General features: G+C 37.0%; 1 protein-coding gene across 21 annotated transcripts in view; it reads right to left on the reverse strand.

The window, feature by feature from the left end:
* The window catches only part of C2CD5 (C2 calcium dependent domain containing 5), a gene marked incomplete at its 5' end in the record, with an annotated part of 65,211 nt that overhangs the window by 4,436 nt on the left and 34,165 nt on the right, over positions 1 to 26,610 (reverse strand). For 5 of the 21 annotated variants that reach the window (XM_084279507.1, XM_084279524.1, XM_084279508.1 and 2 more), the window contains 15 exons: positions 306 to 496; positions 1,341 to 1,442; positions 2,468 to 2,518; positions 3,917 to 4,003; positions 5,052 to 5,139; positions 5,896 to 5,985; positions 6,406 to 6,504; positions 7,781 to 7,842; positions 10,811 to 10,874; positions 12,718 to 12,858; positions 13,192 to 13,356; positions 14,387 to 14,573; positions 16,295 to 16,486; positions 18,199 to 18,294; positions 20,779 to 20,893. In XM_084279507.1, coding sequence (XP_084135633.1) covers positions 306 to 496; positions 1,341 to 1,442; positions 2,468 to 2,518; positions 3,917 to 4,003; positions 5,052 to 5,139; positions 5,896 to 5,985; positions 6,406 to 6,504; positions 7,781 to 7,842; positions 10,811 to 10,874; positions 12,718 to 12,858; positions 13,192 to 13,356; positions 14,387 to 14,573; positions 16,295 to 16,486; positions 18,199 to 18,294; positions 20,779 to 20,893 — 1,730 coding nt within the window. Of the gene's footprint in view, positions 1 to 305; positions 497 to 1,340; positions 1,443 to 1,630; positions 1,685 to 2,467; positions 2,519 to 3,916; positions 4,004 to 5,051; positions 5,140 to 5,895; positions 5,986 to 6,405; positions 6,505 to 7,780; positions 7,843 to 10,810; positions 10,875 to 12,717; positions 12,859 to 13,191; positions 13,357 to 14,386; positions 14,574 to 16,294; positions 16,487 to 18,105; positions 18,295 to 20,778; positions 20,894 to 26,610 lie in introns of all 21 variants that reach the window. The other 16 variants (XM_084279525.1, XM_084279522.1, XM_084279521.1 and 13 more) reach the window with 6 other exon arrangements.

Consider the following 26,610-nt stretch of genomic DNA (forward strand, 5'->3'; position numbering starts at 1 on the left):
CTATTGTTTCCAAATAGTTCTGTTTAAGAGCTCACTGGTTTAGCTTATACCCAAATTCATCAACAATGGAAATGGTTACGTGACCCCTTCCACGTGGTCAAACACAAAGCAGCTCTATATGCTCTATGACAAGAGGGGTCTGATGAGACTTACTCCCCCCCCATTAAGCACCTACTCTCAAGTGACGTGGGCGGAGGGGGAATCTATTCCCATCCTGGGCCACACCTCAATCTCAAACCTCTTCGGTTACTTACCACTTACTATTACAACTCACAAAAATCGCTAACGCCGGATATACAGCTCACCTCACGCAGAGAAGTGGTTTCTCGTATAAAAAACATGTTGATTATCCCAAGATACTTGGTTATTTTTGCCCCAGGCAGAAAAGAGAGGGGTGTCATCTTAACAACTGAGACTGTAGAACTGGCGCACGATGGAACAGAGCGGTGCCGCAAGTATCCCTCCGCCAACGGACTGGTTTTATCAAGTGAAGCAGCTGGGAAGATGGGGAAGAAGACGACAAAGTAACTATCCAACCAGCTCAATCCCAGTTTCTCAAAGCATAAAAACTCTTCTTTATGGTTTCCAAATAGCTTGCTGACAACATTCAGCTGCCTGTGATGCTCAGCCATATCATGTGAGAAAGGAAATTATCATGCAATGCATGCAAAAGGAGACAATAAGCTGAAATGGAATTTATTTGGAAGAGTGGCATTCCTGCAAAAGGAAAACATTGAGGCGAGTAGCTGCACATACAACAATCAGTTATAAAGTGAAGGTAAAGAAAAAAGTGCCAACATTTTGAAATATGTATTCTGCTGGAGGAATAAATTATAGGAAGTGTGAAAGTTGTTGTGTTTCCCCAGTGCAGCATTTTCCATTAAAACAGATATTAATCTCTGCTAATTAAAGCAAGATAGTCAGACCTGTGGCCAAAGAACTACTGAAAAAAATCACTCACCACTTGCTAATTTAGTGACCATTGCCTTGACTGTCACCTTGGTGATTGCTTCCTGTTTCTCACCAAAAATTTTCCAAGATCATACATACACCTACATCCATGCAGTGTATGTTATACAATTAGTAGGCGTACACATTTATTGATAACTGATTTTTTTACTAAGCGAACAGAAGAAACACTGTACTTTTGCTCTGTACTGGTTCATACACCCTACAGTAGCTCACAAAGGCATTAACAATGTCGGCAGTTTTCACACTCAGGTATTCATTCTACATGTGATCTGGCAGTACTACTGCTGGGCAGGAAACTCCACTATTCACCACTGGGAAATCAGAGATATGTCTCAGATTATCATAACGTGGTAGAAACAGCCGCCTACTTGTCTTAATTGATCCGCGCCTTATGGTCTGAGCTTTCAGTTTAATGAGCTCTATCCAGCTGTTGCATCTGTCTGCAAAGGAACTGTAATCAATTGACGTTGCTGAAAACACAGACAGAAAAACAAAAGAAAAAAACAAAGAAAAAAAATATGGATGATGTCTCTTGCTCATCTCAATGCTCCTTTTGAGGAAGCAATTATCTGTGTCTGAGAGAGAACAAACATCCCTTTCCAGGTCTGTTTAGAGGAGAAGTTACAGCATAGGTTTGGACAAGTCCAAACCAGTGTACCGATTTCTGGTGATGTCCCAGCTCTGAACCAACTGCCTGACTGGGACTTCATCACTGAAAAAACATGCAAATACAGTCATTAACGACTTATGCTAGATTATTTATTTTTTTAAAATTCTCATTTTAGGTATTAAGTGCTGGCTTCTTAAGGTTTATTTAAGCCTTGTTTAATTTTCATTTTCATGGCTATTCTTCTCCTTAGAAATGGCTGCTGGCCATGATTTAAATTCCCTAACTGTCTGGAGCAACGTCTAACCTACAAACTGGAAAGAAAAAAAAAAAGGCTTCGGTGATGAGGGTAAGAGTCACAAGCTGAAACACCTCAGTTTTAAACACAAATGGATTTCCCTTACAAAACACTGTTCCCTCCTTCCCCCAGCACCCCAACTCCACCACCCTCCTCCCCCCCACTACCATTACAATGAGAAGTAGAGTTGTTTCTGCTATGACTTTTGGTATTAGTTGCAGGAGTGTTTGCATATCTTTAAAAAATAAAATATATTTGCAAACTCCATTTCTTCATTCTCCTGAAGAAACAGAGGGAAGACATGCTAACTTCAAATTAAGACAAGCAAAAAAGCTCTCTCTCAGGGAACTAATTGTCTGTCAGATAAAGTGGCATCAATATATCTGACAGAGACTGTTACTATTAACGAATCTGACTTTTTTAATTAAAAAACACATCAAGATATTAAGAAATCATTAAGCCACACCAGAGCATGCATTCTCAGTTAACTAGTAAACACTTCCTGGATTAAGACACATCCAAAAAGAGTATACCAATACCCCAAGAATGCTCATTCTGTTCTGGCATAAGGCTAAAGAAAGTAAACTCACCTCTGGGCGCAGCAGGGATACCTGTGTGCGAACTTGCACCCTCCAGGACTTCTGAGAAGACAAAATTAATTCCATTCACACAATATATGAGCAGAGTCATGTGGTACAGGACAACAGCTTCTCTCTTATAAAAAAACACCCATTTTTTCAAGTAAAAAAAAAAAAATCTTCTATATTTAACTGGCTACTTTGACAGCACATAATAAATTGGTATAAATAGTTTGCTACATCTTTCATGTAAATCATAATATGATCACTACTGAAGTTCATGACTGTGTAAGGCTGTATATGAATGTTTTTCAGTCACAATCTTACATAAGAGCATGTAAGAAAAGGCATAAATACATTAAATAAGCTGCTAAGTAAATTTGACTACAATGAAACATCGAGTCTACGGGAGATGAAGTGACAGATGAAGCAATTATCTAGCTGAAAGCCTCTAAAAGATGTACAGTGCATAATGGCACGTCAGGAGCATGAGGAGAAGCGATACATGTGAACCGGCTGCCCTCTACCGGTCACTGCCCATTTTACAAGTAGCAGTCCAGTAACAGTGAAAAAGACACCAGTCAGAAATTTCTGGATAGCTCCTCTTTCTGAAAATGAGAGGTTATCAGTACCTTAATGTGACCAATTAAAACATAAAATACCGGCCTCTGAAAATACAGGCACTCTCCTTCATACAAAGTTGTATATAAATGGGCAAAGGGGAGCTCCAATGTTTTAGTAAAAGAACGCTTACAGTAACTCAGAGATAATAAATTTTCTGATTTCCTATCACTAGCCATTTTGGTGGGCAGATCATCCAACAAAAGGAAAAGGAAGTAAGAGACAGCTGATTTCAAGGAATGATGACTTAATTTTTAATGCAGTCATAGGAGAACTGTGACAGCTGTTCTTGAAAAGCAGCTCTGTCTTGGGTTAAATAAAATTGCTGTTTAACAGAATAAAGTGCTGCACTGTACAAATTGTTTATTATGCAAGTTTAGGCTCCTTTCACTAAAATAAAAGGAAAAAGCATGCCATTTTTCTCAGCTGAACAACCAGTATTTGCTTGATAAAGTATTTCCCAAGATGAAAACTAGATTAATTACTCGAGGCTAACAATACACCAAGCTATTATATATTGGCCTTTTATAGAGGCACAGCAGTATGAGGCAAGCCTAATTATCAAGTAATTTATAATTCTTCAAGCCAAAGACAGTGTTTTCGATACTAAAAATGCAAAGATAGAAAAAATACAGGAAATCTACAACAGAATATAAACAGAGCAATCATACCTGACTCAGAAAGACTGACTTTAGGAGTGGATGTACCCATTATGTTCAGGTAGCAAAGAGTATTTAAATCATGTGAAAGCACAGCTATTTTAATTCTACTGCAACAAAAAAAGGGCAGGACTTAAATTCAGGAAGAAAACATTAGTCCGCATTCTTCTATTTAACTGACCTTTAGCTGGTGAGAATGGCTGAGAAGCAAGGGGATCAGAGCAAAGCTCCAATGGAAACTGTAGCTGTTCTTCATTGTCTGTAGATGCTTCAACAAAGGAAACATACCCACTTTATAATTAACACCAAAAACCAAAATCTACCAGTAATACTACGTATTGCAGATTCAATTTAGCCAGGCCTGACCAGAGCAGATCTTTTCAGCATATGCATACAATGATGCAGTTCTGTATGAACAGTCAGGTGTCTGACCTAAGTCCAGCTGTAAAACCGTGCAGAACCTGTGTTCCACTGAACAGGATTTGATTCAGTATTTTCAAGAAAAATTTTAAGTCAATTCATGTATTTCAGATTTGAGTCTACGGTTAGATGAGTTACAGTAAAAGGTAATGTAATTTATTTCACATGAAAGACAACAACTTACTGCTACAATTTAAAAAGTAGGGTGTAACTAATGCTTTAGAAACACGTGGCTTGGTTCTACTACCCAATTCCATTCTTGAGCACAGAGTGTTTTCAAAGTTCTGTCTAAATTCCCATGCCCAGATTGCATACACACATTTCTAGCCTAAGATGGTGCTTCGTTAGCAAGATGACACATGCAGACTGCAGTAGTCTCCATAATGCTATATGCTTCACTGATCTCCAAAAATATTACTGACCTACTTAAGGGGGTTTTGGATTATTTTTTTTTTAAGTCTTATGAATAATTTATTTTCTGCCTTCTTAAAGGACAAAATTTGCTACTTAGAAGAACCAAAATTCTCTAATGATCTGTGCCACGTGTTTCAAAATAGAATGGAAATGTCGGCATCTGTTAGACTAAAAAGAAAGATGGTGCACAGAATAAGGAAATACAAGCAATTTTTTCTCAGGTATACTGTAAATTTGTTGATTATACATGAGCAAATACTTGATAAGTAAGTCACCCTGCTGGAGGCCACATATATGAACCTTTAAAAAACCTCTTACATGATGACTTGACAATTTTATACAACTTTCACATAAAAACGTGTACATGTAACTGAAATTTAAATGTGAATTCATTAGGTACCAGGAGGGGTGTGGGAGTGGGGGCCGGGGGGGGAAGGAAGACATATATTATCTCTTCTCTTTACATGTCAGACAACCTTTACCTCTTTGTTGTGATTTTTCTGCAGGGGCTTTGTTGGCTTGTAATGCTTGGTTTTTGTCAAATGTAATTGCAACAGCTGTGACTGCAATCTGCAAATCAGAAATATATGACATATTAAGTAAATTAATCTCTTCTGCAATCTGCAAAAATAATTTTGCCAAAAAGCTAGCTTTTCTATAGAATAATAAAAGGGGTGTGTGTGGAGGGGAATCAATCTAAGTACACACATTAAAACCCCTTCACATCAGAGCATAAAACATAATGCTATGGTCCACTGTTAGGTCATATGCCTGACAGTGCTTGTCCCATGTTTATGATTCCATTCATCCGTTCTTTCCTTCTTTCTTGGTGAAATGACATAGAAAAGAACCATAAAAACTAGTTATAATTGTATTTGTAAAAGAGAGAGAAATTTATTTAATTGAGTGCAAGAATGAGGTTGTACTTCTGAAGAAAACATTTTCTGTATAAATAATTACATATATTCTGCCATCTTGAAACGGCAAGGAAAATGTGAGACCATCGTAACAACAGCATACTTAGAAAACTAGTGAGCCATATTCTTGCAGTGCATGTGGTAGGGGCTGTTTGTTTCCTAACTGAAAAAGATACAAAGTATTAAGATGCACTGTCTTGGTGAAATGCCATGTAGTACTATTCTCAAAATCAACAAACTCAGTATGCCATCTTTTTCTTCACTACATAACGACCTCAAGTTTTACTTCAGAATTCATTAGAAATACTAGTAAACCAAATTGCAGCCTAGCTTGCTCTGAGCAGGAAATGTTAATTAAAGGTCAAAACTAGCACGCCTACATGCCTAAAGTCAAAAGCAGGTTACTTACCTGAACTAATTCATCCTCTGGTAGAGCAACTGTAAAATTTACATGACAAAGGCAGCAGGGAACCATAGATCGTAATTTAAAATACAAACTCTGTTGGAGACAAGACATTATTTATGTTACTCTAAAAAAATAGTATGGTTTATTTCAAGAGAAATTCAAGGTCAAGACTCTCATCATAGTAGAAATTATCTAACTTCTTAACATTTTGTTGAAGAATTACAGGTGTGGAAAGTCAGTACAGGTAGCAATCTACTACTAGGCAGTCCTTATATTTCTGTTTCTATTGTATGCTACCGATCAAAGGACTCATTCAGATTCAAAAAGCTTTGGAAATCATTAATATCCTAAGAAGGCTGAATCTATCTTTGGAGTATCTTAGGAACTAATTATAGGCACTTTGTACTCTAATTCCAAAAAGTATTTATGAAGAAAAAGTTATTTTCAGTGTAGCCTGATTTTACTTTGGTTCCATTTGAACGATTCAGGAAAGGTTTGGAAGAAGATCCTTACCTTCAACAGATTCTCACAGAGATCATTGAAGTTCTTATTAAGTGTTTGATTCGTTAGATTAGCATTGCTTAATCTGGACACTCTTACTGCTGTGAACATCTGAATTAGAAACAGACACACTTATTTCTTTCCCAAATATACAGCCTGTATGTTATATTAAAAACAAACCAAATCCATATGGGGCAAATAATATGTAATGGGGAGGGGTAGGAGGGTGAGGTGGAAATAAAAGGAAAAAAAACTATAGTAACAGTGAGTGAAGTGCTTATTGCTCATGGAATTTTACAAGAGACAAATTCTCCATGAACTAAGATATATGTATATATGAAATGAGATTAAGCAAGGTATTAAATACAATTTGTTTTTTACTTGCTTCATAAAGGAGTCATTCTACCTGCTACATATTTTGTTAACTGCTGTTGAAATTTGTATGCAAATTGTGTACAATAATAGAATATCATATATAGATACAGGCAATCCCATTAGCCTGAGAATATGTTGCTGGTGCAGTCACATTGTTTGCAGGGTCAAGCTGTGCCTCTGCAATTGTCTTGCATTGTGCCAATTAGGTGTAAAAGCTCACAGAGAGTTAACACAGATCTGTGAGACTGAATAGTGCTGTACAAACATGACCAAAATGTTTCAACTTAATTATAAATGAAACGTTTCTCTATTTACTGGAATGGCTTAATCTAATTCTTAATTAACTTAACCTATTGTTATCATATTCAGTATCTCAAACTGAGCTGGAGAGGGACTGTTTACAGAGGCACGCAGTGATAGGGCAAGGGGTTTAAAACTGCAAGAGGGCAGATTTAGATTAGATACAAGGCAAAAATGTTCTTCCCTGTGAGAATGGTGAGATGCTGGCACAGGCTGCCCAGAGAAGCTGTGTCCGCCCCACTCCCTGGCAGTGTTCAAAGCCAGGCTGGATGGGGCTTTGGGTAGCCTGGGCTAGTGGAGAGTGTCCCTGCTCATGGCAGGGGGGTTGGAACTGGAAGGGCTTTGAGGTCCCTTCCAACCCAAACCAGTCTGTGAGTGTAAGTAACACAGAGAGCAAGATGCTGTGTTTACAAGGCTGCAAAATCTAGCCAAGCTCTTAAAATACGTCCCAAACTTTGAAGTTCATATTTACTCTGCTTTCTAATTTCTCTGTATTTTGTACCAGGCTGCCCAATACATTAACAGCACTGAAAAAATCCACAAATAAACAGGTTTTCACATCGCATTCTCCTTACCAAAATACTACTTTTAACACAAGAATATCCTTTTACTTTATCTTTCAAAATTATTGATCTCTAGTATGTATTTAAATTACTACAGTGTATTTCAACACAATTCAGAAAATGTTCTCATTTCCTTTGAATAACCTTACTTGAATTTCTGGTGTCCAGTTATTTATACCAGGCATAATTTCTGTGTTGCAACTGTAAAAACCTGTAAAGAAAATATTTAAGGAAACTTATGTTGCAGAGTGAAATATAAAAATACTTTTAAAGAAACATACATGACCTTACTTTGTGTTTTGCAAATATTTTCCCTTTTTTGAATGTTGAATAACATACCATAAATATGAGACCAAGGTTCAAAAAATGTACACAGCATCTGAAGAATACAGTGTAACACAGAGAAGAAATGCACACTTTCTGTTATTCAGACTGTAGTGAAAAAAATAGATAGGCAAGAAGGAACTCACCACTTCTAAAACACTAGCTTACTACAGAATTCTAAGTGTTTCCTTCAACTGCCAAAAAGCAAGGCCAGAAACACCACCATGTTGAGGAAGATGAGAGGGGCTGCAGTGGCACGACACACAGCAGCAACGCTCGCTCCCCACGGAGACTGGCTGACTTACACGATGCGATGCCAAGACTAACTGGTGAGACACACTCCCTGACAACTTCCTAGAACCACTCCTAGTAGAACCCACAGATCAAGGAAACCCCCACTAGTGGGTTCGGAGCAGGGAGAAGCATTCAGGTAGATGCTTTAAAAGATACTACACCCAGGGACTGAGGGCAAACACACAGCACTTACCAACAGAGACTTGAAGAAAGACACACACACACACGAAAGTGTGATGACTAAAACTGCAGAGTAAGAAAGTTACCAACAACAAATAGGCAATCTTGAAAAAATAAAGATATATTAAACGAGTACAAAAACTGAGTAGGGCCTACGTAAACACACAAAATAAGCTAAAGAAGAAATCACGTAGCAGCTTGGAGAAGATATAAATACTAATAATTTTCTTTCAGAACATCAAAAGTAGAAGTCCCGTTTGAGGGTCAAGTGTGATAAGGAGTATGCAGAAACAGTAACACAATAGTGGGAAGCTTTGTTGTTGTTTGTTTTTTCTAACATCAAACGTTCACCATGGCAGAGGAGCCTTTGTAACGGTGGAAAACCTTGTTTATTTTCCACCAGGGAACGTGTCTTTAACAAATACTGAACAAATTAGGATTCATATAAACAACAGAAAAACCAAAAGATTAAATAGCTGACTAATCAGCATTGAACTCTTAACTTAAAATTACCCCTCTACCAGAGGAGAGTTTCATTAATCTTCAGACAGTGAGGTGCTTTTGGTGACTAACTGGGCCCTACTAAATTGCCTTTTACAGACATCTGTGTTGCTGCCCCGTAGAAGCTGCTCCAGAAAATGGAGTTCATGGGCAGACGGAGAAAACAAGACACCGCAGATGAGCTGACACCACTTTTCTAAGTAACAGCTCACAGACTGTCAACAAGCACGTAGACAAAAGGCATCTGTCTGATACAGTCTACTCTGGACATCAAAAACCATCTGATAAAGCGTCCTTGGTGAAGGGTCTTAAGACACTAATAGGCTGAAGAGTAGAACTGTGTACCACTGAATGAAATGTATAAGACTAGAAAGAGAAGGTCAAGTTAAATGCTAGGTTTTCACAGCAGAGACATCTGTAACTCAGGGTTGTATACTTCAAACACATTTATAAAATATCTGTGAGACAGGACAAAACTAGGTGACTGCAGATGGCCTTATTTTAAGGGTACTACAATCAACTGCAGCAGGACTTAAAGGATAACTAACAAGGAATAAAAGATTTGCTGGTAATAATAGATAACTATGACAATGATAACTGAGCTCACCAGTACTGAAAGTGATAAACACTGATATCATTAGAAGGGAACAGATACTGTGCTCAGAAGAAAGATGGGGAAACTCTCAAAGACAAGAGAGGGGGGACAAGGTCAACCAAATGTACAGAGCAGCTTCGATATAACGGACAAGCCCATTAGCCTCTTATCCAGATCAAGAACATCCATCAAGGAGCATAAAACAACCACTAACAGCATAAAGACGACTGATACAAAGCGATGAGTCACTGTGTTCCCAATATAAAGAAAAAAAAGAGGAAGAAGTGGCTGATAGAAATAAAGTGTAAGAAGCTGGCTCTTGTATGGGTACAGATCCTGATGAAAAATTCTGTAAACACTGAAGACACACATGGACTCAAAATGCAGCTAAGTGAAAGAAAAGCCTGGCCAAGGCTATGGTTTACAAAGACAGGAACTTTTCTTTAGGATGCTACTGAACTATGAAGCACTAGCATGCTATTCTGTGAGGGTCTTTTCCCTTCTCCCCTCTTACATCAACGCGATATGCATTCCTGACTAATCCCTATCAGCAACAACATGGAGTTGCTACACTTCCCCCTATGTCAGGTTCTTAAATAATTTTTAAATGCAGATAACTAAATGGAGACTCCACAAAGTTCTATTGCCAGCAATGTAGCCCAAACACTTGCAGTGTGAAGTAAAACTGACACGGATTTAAAGTCTCATGATTTTTTAATCATTCATTATAACGAGTTCTATCTTGTCAGGTTGCAACACTTTTTAAAAATACATCTATAAAAAACACAGAAGAAAACAGAAACTGCTCTATTATTTGACTTCACTGCCTTCTTCAGCAAATGACCCACAGAGTTGGATGAAAACACTGTAGGTGATTTAAGAACTCTGTATTGTTTTGGACTTTGGGTTTTTTTTTAACAGCAAAGTCTACAAATGCAGTGAACACAAAGACTTAAATTGAGAGCACAGAACAATCACGAAGCAAGGCAAATACAATGCACTTGCTGAACAAGAGTACTGAAGGGTAAATTGCTGGCTTTAAGTAACATACCTGGCACACAGCACCAAGATGTCCCATTATATGGCTACAAACACTTAAAAAGCATTCTGTGCTCCATACTTCTACTTTCACTGACCCTGAAAACTAGAAACCAGTCAGAGCCAAACAAAATCTTCAGAAACTTGTTACTCTTGGAACTTGTAAAATAAAAAGTCCTGAATAATAACAAAAAGTTTTGTCATTTTGCAGCCTACAGTATGTTAGAAAATATGCTTGTAACTGTACCAGAAGGTGGTGGAACATCTGTCAGTAGAGAATGTACGTCTTCCATTGCATCTGTATCATCAATCTGGAAAAGGAAAAATTGAAAAAAAAAATTTCATGTTGCTGTTCCAGTCAGAAGTCACTGAAAGATGTAAAAAACTTTGTCATCAAGAAGTCTGTATCTGGCAGCTAAGCTGCCAGATACAGAAGGATTCCATCCACTAGCCCTCTGAATTTTAACTAATTTTAACTGGGTGCACAATGCTTGAAAAAGTTCTCTAAATTGTGTTAAAAATGAAGCAATGTGAATGAACACACTGAGACTACAACGGATAGAAGAACTATTAAAAAAAAAAAATTACACCAATCTGAAATACTGGGCAAAGTTCCACACATCAGCTTACAACTTTTTCCAGGTAAGGATCTTTGGCTACTAGAGCTCTCAAAAGGTCTGTAATTATACTGATGTAATCATTCTCTGCCTACTCCAGTAACACAAAAATATTTCCAACTGCTTAGCATGAACAGCAGAGGATGTCCCTGCGCATAGCATGGGGTGGGACTGGGTGGGCTTTTTCCAACCCAAAACAGCCTGTGATTCTGTGATTTCACTACAGTGCCTCAGAGAGCATCTACCATAACCTTTGCTTTGAGGGTATGATTCCACTCCTGCCACTCTACACAAATGGTATTAAAACAAAATTCTGTTAAAAGTCAGAAGCAAAAAATACCTGATGAAAACTGTGCTCATTTCCTTTTAACGTGAGAGTTAATTAGTATCAGAATTACTTTTAGGGACCCTTCACTTTACTTTGATCCTAGTAATGTACTGGAGAACAAAATTTACTCAAACAGCAGAAGCACCAACAAACCTCAATTCATTATACTTGCCCCAGCCTGTTATTATAACCTCTCCCCACCTGTTATTTTTTCTACTCTTACCTCTGTTTTTAAATGAGCTGTTGTTACAGCGCTCTCTCATTCTCCCTACCTACAAACCCTTCTTCCAGCTTATTTTCTATGAAGACTGTGATTTGCGAAGATTAACAAAAATTAATGTACTGAATGCAATTTAGGCTGCAATTACAGGCTGTAACTCAATTCAATTATTTTCTTTTTCTTAGTCTAGTACAGTTATTTGTAATACCTGTGTCTACAAGAAGATGATAAAATTCTAGCCTTCTTCAGTACTTCACTCTTTCAAAACAGTACAATGTTAAAATAACATCTTTGAATTTTAGTGAATAGAGAGGTAAAAGAAATCTATGGGTTTTTTATCTATAGGTGCTGTTCTTGTTTATAGTTATAGTTGTAGAAAGAATTGGGAGGTAGTCTTTGATGTTTTCAATTCTTGAACTCGGAAAAGCAACAGCCGAAATTCAGAGAAGTTGTCTTTTATGTGCTGTAATGACAGATGTGGTTTTCTGAGTGCCTGGAATAACATCAGTTCTGGAAACTATTAATGCCGAATATTCAACTGTAACAATAAGAGCTTTGAATCAGGAAGAATATACAAGCTTTTTTCTTTGCTATATCTGAAGCGTGACAATACAGAACTTCAATGTTTAAACAAATACATCTGAGGTTTGGATTAGTCATAACTGTTGCAGAGTGGCATTTCCTACCAGTTCTTAGTGATTATTCTAGATAGTGCTACATGTTCATGAGCAGCAGGGAAATGTTTTTTTCAAATGCTGTTTCTAGGCAGAATATAGCCGTGTTATAAACAAAAAGAATAAGTCAGAGAATATGCAAAATCCAATACTTAAAGAGTTTTCCACTTAATGAAAACATAAAAAATTATATACAATTTAAGAATTGTCTTTGAAAAATTGTAAGAAAAGCTTTTATCACTGGTTTGGTTTTTTTAACACATATTTCAGAGTGGAAAAACAAGTATGAAAATGAGTCCTGAAAACATTATTCACCTCCAAGACAAAAGCATCCTTCTTCCCATGTGAGAGGTCTAGCTCTGTAACTTCATCAGAGCTTTCTGATTGAGATCTTAATAACCTTGAACGTTGTCTTGGCTCTGGAATGGGAGACCCAATGATTTCTTCAGGTAGCTCCTAGAAAGGATATAAAAATTAAGTTGTTTTACGTAGTTTAGAAACCATTTCAATTATAAGCAATTTGTTAACATTTCTAAGAAGGAGAAAATCCTGAAACTAATTTTATTGAAAAATAAATCTAAGTACAAACTTATCGGGATACATGGATTAAAAGAACTGGAAATTCCAGTATATTCACCCCCTTAAAAGGTGAAAAGAACCTGTATCTCTATCAAAAAAACCAACTTATGTTCTGAATGATTCAGTCAATAAGAATTCAGAGAGATACACAGTGTGTATCTGTTTCACCCAAAACCACTTTATTTTTAAGAACACAAACCCTTTACTTACTGGAGGATTAATCTCATAAAGCTCCTTGTTTTTTGCTATGGTATCATTTATTTTCTTTTGCATGTGAGATATATGCTGCTCACAGGTGCCATCATTCGGAGTCTTCCCAGCAATCTGAATACCACCAGGTGTTGGCAAAGCTGCTAGATACACCCCTGTTGCAGACTTTAAAATTCATTAAGAAAAATTACCATTATGTAAGCAGGTACTTGTAATATTTTCATCTGAAGTTTTCCATAATGGTTATGCTATAATGGACAGCACTGTGACACGTAGATTAAAGCATGATTTCTTCCCATAAAAACCAGGCATATCTCTCCTGTTTGCTTATAAATAATAAATAAAAAAAGCAGCACTATTCTTTCAATAAACTTTCTTCTCCTCATGGGTCTTATCCATGGTGGAGCTCTTAACTTACCTAAAAATTCCAAACAAAATAGGAATTAAAACCTCTGCCCTAGTATATTTTGCATAGGCAAATGATGGTTTCACGGATTTAAAACTCGGCCAAACCACTTACAGCATCACTGAGGTTGTGACAGTTCCATTTCTATTTACAGAAAACAAATCATCAGTTCAGACAAAAGAACATGCAAGACAGTCAGTATTACCCAAGCACCCTCTTACACCAACTCAGGAAGAAGCAGCATACTTCACTATTCTAACCCCACATGACAGAATGAGGTTAGAAAACGTTGTTAACATTTCTTGGCTAACTGTAAGACACCTCTCATCTATCTTTGGGGTTTTTTTGTGTCATCAAAGAAGAGGCAAGGGACCTTATGTTGGCAGCTAACCAAAAGATTTACTGAGAGACCTAATGGACCTTATTTGTCATGGAACTGTAATGCAACTTGAGGAACAGGGATCTTTCTGACAGAACCTTTAAAGATCACAATAACTTGTCTGTAATTTATGCCATTAAACCACTTAACGTCTTTTCCTCTCACCCCCTTTCTAATAATCTTGTCCTCTAACAGTTTCCAGAGATTTGAATCCTCTTTCTCTGGTGTTGAAAGACAGTCTGTCCTGATTTGTCAACAATTAGACACCTCATTCTTTTCCATCACTTCATTTACTCTTAAATGATATTTTACTATAGGCACTCTGAATTTCACAACACCTTGATGTCTTCATGCCTTAAAAAAAATACTGGAAGAAAGCAAAAGAATCTCAAGATTAAAACCGTACTTACTGCCAGCCCCATCAGCATATTTTCACCCACAGTGATCTGAATTCTCAGCCCAAACAGAGCATTCATTCCTCTCAGCTTCAGTTTATTCATCAGTTGGGTGTGTACTTCATATTCCATAAATGGCAAGAGATTACTGATAGATGTTGCATTTGCTTCAGCTTGAGCTTTCTTCTTTAGACGGCATAACCTGATAACACAAAATAGCACATGACATCATGGTTTTAATGTTCCAGTTTGAAGAGTGGAAGGGATCACAGGGTATTTTGATTGGGTTTTTTCCCCTCACTGTATATAGCTTAATAAAATCAGTTTCTTTTAATGTATTTTAAAATGACATAAAAAATAAATTCTTGTCAGGAAGATCAAAGCGCGCTCAGGCATTGAGCCTCAATAAGTATTTTCAATAGAAAACTGTATTCTCAGACTAATTACAATTATAGAAAGACTTTGAGGTGAACTTCTTAACTATTGCTTAAGGTCATCTTTTTTCTTCATTTGGTGGGTGGGAGGGAATGTTTGAAGAATCATTCTAGAGAAAATTGGGACATCTGCAAATGTTCCAGAGAGATAAGGGACTACCGTGTGACACCAAGAGTCAATTTCCATCACAAAAGTTTACTAAAATGGCAAATAACAAAAGAGGAGAGCAGAGCACATCTCTACAGTGTCACTCCAGTAGTTCTGCTCCAGCAGAAGTCAAAGAATTATAATCATAGGATCATTAAAAAAAACTCGGGTGAGAAGGGACTTCAGGAGGTCTCTGGTCCAACCTCCTATAAAGACAAAGCAAGGCCAACTCTGAGCTCACACCAGGAGGTGCTCAGACCTTTATCCAGGCAGGTCTCAAAAACTCCCCGAAGATGGATACTGCACAACCTCCAAGGCAACCTGCCCCACCACAGGGTAAGTAGTTTTTCCTTATATCTACTCTGAACCTCTCTTGCCCATTTTGCAGCAGCATGGAAACCCTGGCATTATCCTCCATTACCTCCTTATAGGTACCAGCAGGCTGCTATCAGGTTCCCCTGAATCCTTCCTCCCTCTAGACTGAACAAGCCCAGCACCCACAGCGTCTCTTCACAGGACCAGTGCTCCTTACTCCCTTGGTGGCCCTCCATTGTACTTAGGCCCTAACTTCTCTGATGCCTGTCTAAACCCCCAGAGGCCAAGACTGGACAAGTATTGCATTGTCTGGTCCCATTCATTGCAGTCTAACTGGCAAACCTGAAGAGAATGCAGTCTACCAGCCCCTCCACATCATTAAAACACTCAACATAACACGTCTCATTGGAGACTATTATACTTGTCATTGCCACCCAGGTAGGTTATGAACCAAACACCCCTACCCTCTCATCCCAGCCATTCAACCAGTAGTAGTTGGACACCTATACAGACTGTATATAGCTAACTCTTCCTCCTTTCTCACTGTAAATCACTCTACTCCCTTTTCCAAATTAAAATTCAAAGGCCTCAGCATAAACTGGACATACCCAACAATTCTACAGAGATGATGTTCAGTTATGGTAATGAGCACAGAATTAACACAACTGACTTAAACAGTTGAGCATATAGCTGAATCTGACATTGCTAGCAGTATCAAACAGAAAGTGAAACCACAAAAACTCTTACAGCCTGGCAGACACAACACAGCAATTCTCATGGGCATTAAGGAAAAAAAAAAAAAGAAGAACATTTACCAAAGGTCCATCAACATGAACAAGTCACATGTCCATCAAGGGACATGACACAGAACGCCGGGGTACAAGGCTGTCCTCTTGCAACCTAAAAACTGTCCTTAGCTCCTACAAATTCCACAAAATTCCAGTCTTGATGACATACAGGATTTTAGCAAGAGGAATTCTTTGAAAAATCTCCAAAACTTTACTAAGAAAGCATTTGGATAGATACCTGGCTTGGATAAGACATCCCTTCCCAATAACTATTGCCTCTACAGGAAGATCAATTGTGGTGAAGAGGACATCAGGAACTTTTTGCTTCCTGCAGTTGTAACAGTAAGTGAGGTGAGCAGGGAATGGCATGTTCAGTTCATCATATGGTATATGGCAAAATCCACAACCTGGTGGTGAAGCTTCTTCAAGCCTAAAAATACATTATGGAGAACGTACTTAAAATATCTGCTTCTTGTTAACAATGATCAATATGCAAACACGTGTATAAAGACCTACAGGTACCTACTTAAAATCACACACTGCATCTATACTCTGCTTAATTATACAAGTATGGCATTTTAATGAATTTGAAAATTAGGCTGCACGCTACTAACTAAAATGCTCTAGTTAAAACATGCATTGAGACTTGTTGTGCAGGGATCAAAAAAAGTACATACAATGAAAGTTTATATAAGCGTTAAACATCACTGAGCTGGCTTCAGGCACTGTGATTTCTATGTGTAGTCCACGGTACAACAGCACTACAGAGACTATGCTGTACCAAACACAATGAAAAGTCTCTTAAATGGACTGTGTCCAAAAGCTACACAACCCTAATGAGTAGAACATAAACAACAAACCAACCATCCTACTGAGAAGCAGCACAAATATATATTAACATTGTAAGAACAGCAAGATTACTTCCTACGATGAGGTATTAGATAAAACTTGTTATTCACATAGAACACTTCGCCCTGCTCCCTAAGAAACATCCAGGAATGAGAACTATAGGAATACGAACAAGGAAAGCACCAGCTAACTGCATCACCACAAATCTGTTGTTTCACATAAACAATTTTTCTCAATGAATTTGGAATAAATGCTTAAGCAAATCTGGCAGATGTGGTACGTCAGTGGTTGCTGACTGCGGCAAATTTATTTTGTTCATTGAGTTGCTTTACCTTCGTTTGGCTTTCTAATCACCTATGATGAGACTTCTAGTACCACAGAAATATATTTTTTGATAAATGCAATTTTCTTCCTATTATGGATATGACATTACTTTCTCTCCACCTTACGGTAAATATGGAAACAAATATTTTTCTTCTGGCTACAGTTTCCAAAAGTCTATCTACATAAGAAGATGATGGCCTCCTGGTAACAAAATAAAGTAATAAATAATACTGTGTTGGCAGGGTTATTATGGATACAGTAATCCAAGTGCTAAGGCCTCTCTTATGACTACAATAATCACTTGAAATATTTGATGACTATACTGATGAACACATAATAAGTTACCAATATGCATTAATCTATTTCTTTTTAAAAGTAACTGTTTGTCAATACTCATTCTTCAAGTTTTACTTGCAAGAGCAGAAACAAAGGGAAACATCATTTTTTCCATGATTTGGTTCATAACCTTCAACTGAAATATACAACTTTTGTAAGAATCTGGCACCACATTTGTTTTACAACCAAGCTATTTTATCTCTTATACAGCTCTTCAATACTATAAAGAGAGCATACATACACATTACAGCCATAGCAGCATTTGGCTTATGCAATTTATCATACATCTGTCATTTTTACAGTGTGATAGTAAGTTGAGAAAGGATACCTGAAGAGTGGCAAAGGAAGAAAAAAGAAACCAAACAACTTGAATTATGATCTGTGGTTAGTAGTCAAACGTGTTACCTTATTCAGACTGTTAGAAATAAAAACAGAATATCTAATTTGGTGCAGAGTTCCATTACTTCTGTTGTTGTTGTTGTTAGTGAAAAGCAGTAAAGTGGTTGGTCCCGCATCCTGCACTGTAACACTGTAACCTACCCTAATAGAGAAGAACTATCTTGGCTCTGAGGAAAAAAATCAACCTCTCCCTTCTCTGACCCTATGGAAAAGAAGCCAGGCTGCCATGACAACCTTTGTTCCAAACAGCCTTCCATGGTGCCATCCTGAAGAAACCTAGGGTTCAGTACAGCTGCTGTGCCAGACGCGGACAAAATACAGACCTCTTCACTATAAGAGAAAAGAATTACAACAAAGTGAATTCCTACTACTTAGTGCTACTTTCATGCAAAACTATTAGATTAAAAGGCTAGTACAAAAGGCAATTAATTCAGTGTAACTACTGATTTTCTGCAATTTGCAATTTTATCCATTAAATACCATAAACAGTCCTCTTCCAGTATTTAAACCGCTGCATAAGTAAGATATTCAGAAAGACTGAACAGAAAGACTGAAGAGCTTTGCCACACATTATAAATAATATCGTATAACATCACAAAGTCTAACAAGGTTTTAAATTTGGGTTTCAATACTACAGTTAATAATGCAAAGAAATCCAGCCAACCAATAAAAATAAAACACATTAAAAAAAAACCCCACAAACAACCAAGACATAGTTGTATACAAAAGTAAAATGGAAGTTGAAAGCTTCACCATCTTATAACATTTACTCTCAAAATGAAATTACAACAAAACACTGAAAAGGATGCTTCCTGTATGATAAAAAGTAACAAATTTAAATGAACAGCTACAATGATTCATACGGAATATAAAGTAACAGACCATATTCCTATCTAGCACAGTTAAAACTTTCAGAAGTGCAAAGCATCATCACAGAGATTTTAGTATTTCTGAAATTGTATGTAAGTAACAAATCTCTAACATTCAGTACGTAAAGTGCTGTATTAGGAAAAAAATACAGAAAAAAAAGATATCCCACATTTTCTAGAAAGATACACGTGCCTTTTAAATTTAATCCTTCTCTTTCCAGAGCAATTTTTTATATATAAACATGTCTGGCAGACCAGTGCTTACAGACTGAGCCTTGCTCTTTTAAGCATGGAATAAAGCTGAACTGGCAAGTAAACATGGAATATCTAAAACTATTTTATCAACTATGAAGTATTACCACACTAAATTCCTTAAGAAGAATTTTAAGTGTAAAACAGCGCAGTAACTGACTGCCTATCTGTACTTTGTATATTCTTTCCCCATCATTAAAAAAAATAAAATAATAACAATGTCCATACTTTTTACCAGGAGACTGACAGCAAGAGGAATAAGTCTTCCATTTTTAGTGCAAGTTCACCCTCTGATGCATATTTACCTCAGACAAACTTGAACCTTGTGATTAAGACAGGACACAACCAGGCAAGACAGCCTAAGGAATACAACCATGCCTTGCTGGTTAAGTAAGTTCTCCTGTCTTCCTACTCAATTCGCACAAGCGCTAGACTTCCAAAAGCTGTTTTCAAATCCTGTGAGAGGTCAATATATTTGTTGGGTTTGTTTGGCTGTTTTTTACCTGCAGAAAAGCAATAAATGTGATGAAGTAGTAGATGTGAAACTATCAATGCTGCAGCTTTCAGACCGATCTGGTCACCTTACCACTTTACCAACAGAGGGTAGAGCGGGCTCATAAAAGCACCGAGTAACTCTATTTCTTTCTTTGACTTCATTGTGAAGTGAAATGAAACTTCCTTTTTTCCAACTTGTCTCTTAAAAAAACCCCTCAAATACATAGTGCTTTTTCTTAGAAATATTTAGACAAAAAAATCAACTTGACAGAGAGGAAATTCAGGTATGTGAGTTCACTTCACTTTCCTAAAGCAATTCAAAACAACTGGTGGGCCAAACTCTTCTCTCTGATAGTGGTCAGACACACTTGGCCCCAAGAGGAGCTCTGCATAGATTATTTCCCAGACACAACTTTCCTCAAATCAGACAGAAGAATGAGTAATTAGATGAATCCCAAATTACGTCTCCCAATCTCCAAGCCACTCATAAAAAAAGGTCTATTAAGTTACCAAAATACACAAGATAGGAATTTTCTCAGCCAAAGGGAAAACGCTGTAAGATGCTGGAGTTCTGGGTTGGTTAGCATTTAGGGCTAGGGAATTCAACCTCAGAAAGACTACCGCAGAGCTGCAATTTAGTATGTTAAACAGTTCTGTAGTACTGTAAGATAAAAACTGACACACGTTTTCCAGAAAGAAATACAGAACATTTACACAAAGTATTCTAGAACTATCAGGCAGCACATTCTCCTTTAACTTAGAATAAATACATTCCTAGTAAAGAATTTGTGCCTTAAATTTCAAGTTAACCATTAAAGCACTGGTCTGCCAGTCATCACCCTAAAATGAAGCTGCAATACATACACTTTTAGGAACAGTCTTTAGTATTTAGGTAAATTAGGTTTAGAAAACTTCATTGATAAATTAATAGTTACTACAAAAGCAAGCATGTAGGTTTGAAATGTACCGTAATGTACATTAGAAAGAAAAAACCTGAAAACCTAATAAAAACCCAAACCAAAATATTTTTTTTTAAAAGCACAATACAGAAATCTCAGAAAGTTACTTTAACAAACTCTCCCAAGTAGGTATACTAGACAGTAATAAGAACTGTGTTGAAATAATTGATTTTTAATTCACTGAAGATGTAATTAATTTTCTGTGGCATTTTGAAAATCAAATCATCATCATGATTTACCAAATGCTAGTTGATTCACTGTAGCCCACTACAGCATGACAACCCAATGCCTTGGCATGGGATTTTATTTCTTGTCTGATTTCTGCCCACCATGCATCTCGTGTCTCTGGTTCATCTGAAAGACAAAGTATAAATGAGTTCACTATTCTGCACTATATCAACATAAAACTTCATGCAATTAATCTGAAAAGTCAAATTTTTAATATTTGAGTGTTTTATTCTACATGGACACTTTCCTAGCTACTGCACACTTCAAGCAAACACTAACAGGGCTTTTTCATTATTCTTTTTTATTGCCCATGGGAACATGTTCTGACAAATTACTGCATTCTTGTTGTTATCCATATGACAGGTAACACCAAAGTACTGTAGAACTGTTCCAGTATCTATATACTGTCAGCTTTCAACAACATGAGAGCAGCATGTAACTTGCAACAAAGCATCACAGATACTGTAATATGGAAAAAATGACTACTAGTAGCTATGAAACTGTATTTATTTTGGTATACACCTGACATCTTTGAAATAATCTGAACAGTTTTTCTACTGCAAGCAGTTCTCTGTTAAACATTTTAAAAATATTTAAGACTGTATCACTAAACACACAGCTCAGACATCCTTATTTCAGCACTTCTAACTGGGAGAAGCCATAGATACTTACAACTACTGCTACAGTAACATTTAGTACAAGATGTACATTGTGGATGCTTTTTTGCTTCGGTATCCTGGCAACCATACCTTTTTGCTTTCTCCTCTCTCCACTCCCCTCCCCCAATGGATTCTTTATCTAATTACCTTTACTGTCTTTGAGGTCATATGTTAAAATGTATCCTACCTGATTTTCTTGAATACTACATTAAAAATGCAAAACAGAGTGCTACTAGAGTAAGTTTATGCAATCTCTATTTTAACTGATTAGCAATTATTTTCACAGAACTAAAGCTCTTGTCTGGCAAGCTTTTGACATAGGAAATCAGCAAGTATTGCCATTTACAGCTACTCAACTGTTTCTTCTTTCAAAACGGGTTACCTGTACTAATGAACTTGGTTGAATTATTGACACATAAATTAAGGGGGGAAACAGTAACAACAGGTACTCAGATACTACGAAGGGTTCCAAGTAGATTCTTACACAATCTCTCTGAAATCAACTGAACTTTGCACAAATACAAACTTGTAGCCAGTAAGATCTCCTTGCTGATTCATAATTTAAAATATCAATGGCAGGGCCTGAGATTCATTTGGAACCAATTTTGTACTATTAGGAATATTTACAAATCTAGTGTATGATAACCCTATATCATACACTAGATTCTCTGACAACATGACAAACAAAAATGAAAGATGCAGGTATACACGTATTTTAAAATTTACTGAAACAAAAATATTGTACAGCAGGATGTATTCATTCATTAGTTTATCTCAACTTTTCACTTAAAATTAGGCTTTCACCTTTCTAAAATAAGCTAATGATTGTTTTATAACTAAGAGAGCAGATTTATCTATATTCAACTGTACCTAACTTTATATAAAGTTAATACTTGGGTCGCTCATAGCATCATACTGACTAACAGCAGCCTTGGGTGGTGCAGACTGAAGTTTATCCAACCTTTGCTTTAAGACACGTTCAATGAACACCCAATCCTGCAGTGTTAGTTCTTTAGAAGGTTCTCCACAATCAAGATAAAAATATACACATTAAGACACAGACTGAGGATTTTCATGAGCTGTATCATCACCTTCGGCACATTTCAGTGCATTACTAGTAAAATCTCAAGGCACAGCACTCTGCTGTTTCTCAACATGAACACACTGTTTAAACACTTTCTCTGACTGGGAAAATCAAACGCTTGACAGGATATACAGTAATCCTGACTCAGATGGTTGCAGTACCTTCCATCAAGGTCTTTCACTTCCCAGCTTTCAAAAGCTGACTGTCATGCATAAATAACCCATCACATCATAGAGCTGGAGTTTCCAAGCTCAGCTGTGAGAGCCATCTGTGCTACACAGAGTAAAGTGGGAGGCAAAAGGTCTTCTCCTTCGCGTGAGCATCTCCCTGAACAGAGATCATGATTGCTGTCACCAGTTAATGGCAGTGGTGTCAGGTGAACAGAGCAACTCTGGAAATCCATTTTAAGGCAAAGGCTACAACATCTGACAGAACAGAGTTGTACAGGAGATGTGGGACCACAAGCACATTCTGGTAATGTTACCATTAACTCTCTATGGTGGAATGGGCATGGATCTTGGGAGCAATTACTCCTTCCCTACCCAATCACAGACAAGATTGCTTATCGGTGTGCGTTTCTAACAGATTTAAGTAGTAGGAAAAGTGGTTCACACTATGCAGGATAATTCTTGTTTAATTAGATTTGATCACAGGCAGGTGCCTGTAAATGCTAAGAGCCACACAAATTCTTGTACCTTGCAGAAAAACACCTGCAAAAAACTTTTTCTAGACCTAAACAAAGATGAACAAGCCAATTTTACTCAATAATAACTTCTCTCTTCAGACCTTTAGGTACCATTTGGCAAAAACTGCTCCTACTTGTCACCAATGACCTTTCTATGACAAAAAGTGCAAGAGAATGTGAAGTCATGATGCAGTTGAGAGTGAGCAACAGATGAAGCAACTTGGGATGAATAGGGAAAGTGCTGTGGAATAAACAATAAGATTACAAACAAGAATATGACACTGAAAAGTTATGTAGCCACAATAAAAACTGAAAGAGAATGAAATGTTGAAAAGAAAGATATGTTTAAGGAGAACAGAAAAGGTAGAAATAGCAGTGACGGGTCCCAAACTCTAGGCAAACATTAAACTTTCCTCCACAAAAATTAAAATTTTAGTAACAAGTTCCTCAGCAAGTTATACAATCTTCCTCACCTAAGTTATCTACAAGAACACCTTCTCATAATGGAAAGCACGTATTGTTGTGATGTTGCTGAATACTGTATCTGACTAAAGCAACATTGAACCCTTTACTCTGAGAATATTAAACATCAGAATTACCAAAATTCCTCACTACAGTAAAATAATGGATGCTTTTCATTCTTTTTACAGATAAAACCATATACCAGCCATCGACTTCAATGTTAACAGGATCAGGCCCAGTATCTTTCAAAAAATCCAATAAATTCTCATTGCACAAGTTCAAAATTTCTATACAAGTCATGCATAAACAAGTGTTTGTAAAGAATACTGGGTCCTCTGCTTAAGACATTTCAGGTTTTTTTCTTCTTCCAGAGAGAATCCAAAAAAACAAATGTTATGTTTATATATAAATATTGTACATTCACAGTTAACATGAACTTACCTTTGCATATTAAAACACAAAATGATTGTCTACAATTAAAACCAAACACCATGACATTGCAATAATAATAATTTAATACAAAACACTGAATGCAGTGCAATGTGTAGCATTCATATTCTTCCAACAAATATTTTCACAAGCAGCCTTTTTTGACACATGAGCCACACAATTTCACATGGGGATGCCATTGTAGCATTTACAAGTTTAGTAAAGCTAAGGATTTACATAAACAATTAGAGGAGTTAGGGAAGCAGGATGGCATGTGTCCAGTACACTCCGTAAGAGTGTCTGTTGCTGGTTTTTGCTAAGGCAAAAGCTTAAGAACTAAGGGCTTGCAAAGCAGATTCAGCAGACAGTAGCCAGAAACGGTGGGTATTTTGGCGCATGCTTGGATCAGGTGACAGTACAGACCGAAAACTATGGCAGCTCACTGAAATGGTTACAGAAAGTAATGGCCCTGGATTCTAGGTGGAAGCAAAAAGGCAAGCATACATAGCACTCCATCACAAGCTTTTCTAGCAAATCTACTGAGTACTTTATAGCAAGGTTTATCTACAACTTTAAGCAGAAAAGTTTGCAAAAGTTACACTGCTATTATGCGCCATTTATTGGAAACCACAGACTGAATATTAAACCTACTTTTATTAACGCTTCAAAATTGACATGGTATTTATAACAAAGCAGAAGCACGCTGTTTCTAGAGTTGAAGACTTGAGGAACAAGGCTGTCAACAGCACAGCGTGCCAACTCAGATCTCCTCCAACTGAAACTTTCCAAACTTCTTTTACTAAATGGCTTTAGAAGATACAACAAGCACTCTGCTTATTTTGTGCCCTAAAGGTTCTTTGAGGAAGTTCCACTAAACACCAATTCACCTCTCCTCCTTTCCCTTCAAAATATGAGGTTGATGTCTGTGAGGCTGTATTGTTGATGGGACATCCTGTCCAAATCCTTTACCTGGAGGTAACCCCAGATACTACTGATACCTTCTGATTCACAAGCAGCAGCACCTTTCCAAAGTTATTTGCTAGAGGTTCACTTGCACAGGGGCTTTCCAGATTTAGTCAGAATCTGCATTACACTAGGTCCATACAGATCTTTTTAGAAACTGAAGAGACATTAAGAACGGTCTCCTGATTACACAGATCATACTCAGTTATTGTATTAAAAGCTGAATCCCTAGACATCCTGAGACAATTAATTAGTCTGAAGCAGAAACTCTATGATTCATTTCAATTTTAAGATTGTGTAATTTAGTAAATACTTACATTTCTCATGTAACATTCTGAAATGAGGAAGACAATCATATTATGAAGGTTTTCACAATCTACAACTCATTTTTCCTGTTGTCTCAAATATTGCTATGAAGACACCAATAATACTCTTTCACATTCAATTTTTCAGTCTTTGACTGATCAAAGCCATTACCTGCACCTTCCTTATGCCCTTATTCTTCTATCTTGTTCATTAAAACCCATTAATCAGCTTACACAGAAATGTGGGGGGCTTTTTTGTACCTTTAGGGTTGTAGGGTTTTTAAAAAAAGATAACCTTTATTATGTTTACAAGCACCCTTCCCTGAACCTTGAGGTTTAATTTAATACTCTCTGGTTATCCTATAAATACTGAAAATTCCGATCACCTTTCTAAAATATTTAACAAATAAGTAAGCGTATAAAGAGCCAAATCCTCTTGTCTGTAAAGTTTAAAACATAAGACTTGGGGGTAGCAAAGAAGTAAACCTACAAAAGTCTAACCTAAAACTTTTCAAAGCCACTACATCCTTTTTAAAAATTACTCTCTGTGTTCATCTCTAAGACTAGATCTGAAAATGAAAACTTTTGTTACAATATGGAAACGGAAGGAAATAGGTTATTGGGATTTATCAAAAGATACACTAAACCAGCAGAAAACAGTGCAACCATACCACCAAAGAAAATAGGTACACTTATTCCTACAAAGCTTAAACTACAGACAAAAACATCCAGCCCTGGAGAATAGTATAGAATCAGTGCTCATCTGTCAAATGAGGTCAGAGAGCACTGACCTTGCTTCTCAAGCCCTAACTGCTGAATGAGCAAAAAAACAGCTTTAACTTTGGATGTTGAAGAAATTCAAACACTGAAAAAAACCCAAACTTTTAAGAACATTTAAGATTGAAACTGTATCCAAATTTCAGGCATTTACAGGATGAGATATTTCAGTGGACTGACAGAACAAACCAATTCCATTTGCAGGGCTATTTTTCTTTTGGGTTGGTCAGGTCAAATCACTACATGACCACCAGAGGACCACAAGAGAACATGTTACAGAAAAGCAGCATCACTCCTTTTAGTGGCAGCTTGCTACTGAGAAGTATTAGCTTCAATACCAATATGTACCTCAAGATGGAGAAGCAGCAAAGTGTTTCTCTTGGTAACATTCTCACCAAAACTCCTGAAATTCTTCTCTTCTATTCTGAATTTCACAAAACAACTACATCACTGCTAGGAGGCCGGAGAACACTTGGTTT

The sequence above is a fragment of the Gallinula chloropus genome (genome assembly GCF_964237585.1).
Source record: "Gallinula chloropus genome assembly, chromosome: 1".
Lineage (NCBI taxonomy): Eukaryota > Metazoa > Chordata > Aves > Gruiformes > Rallidae > Gallinula > Gallinula chloropus.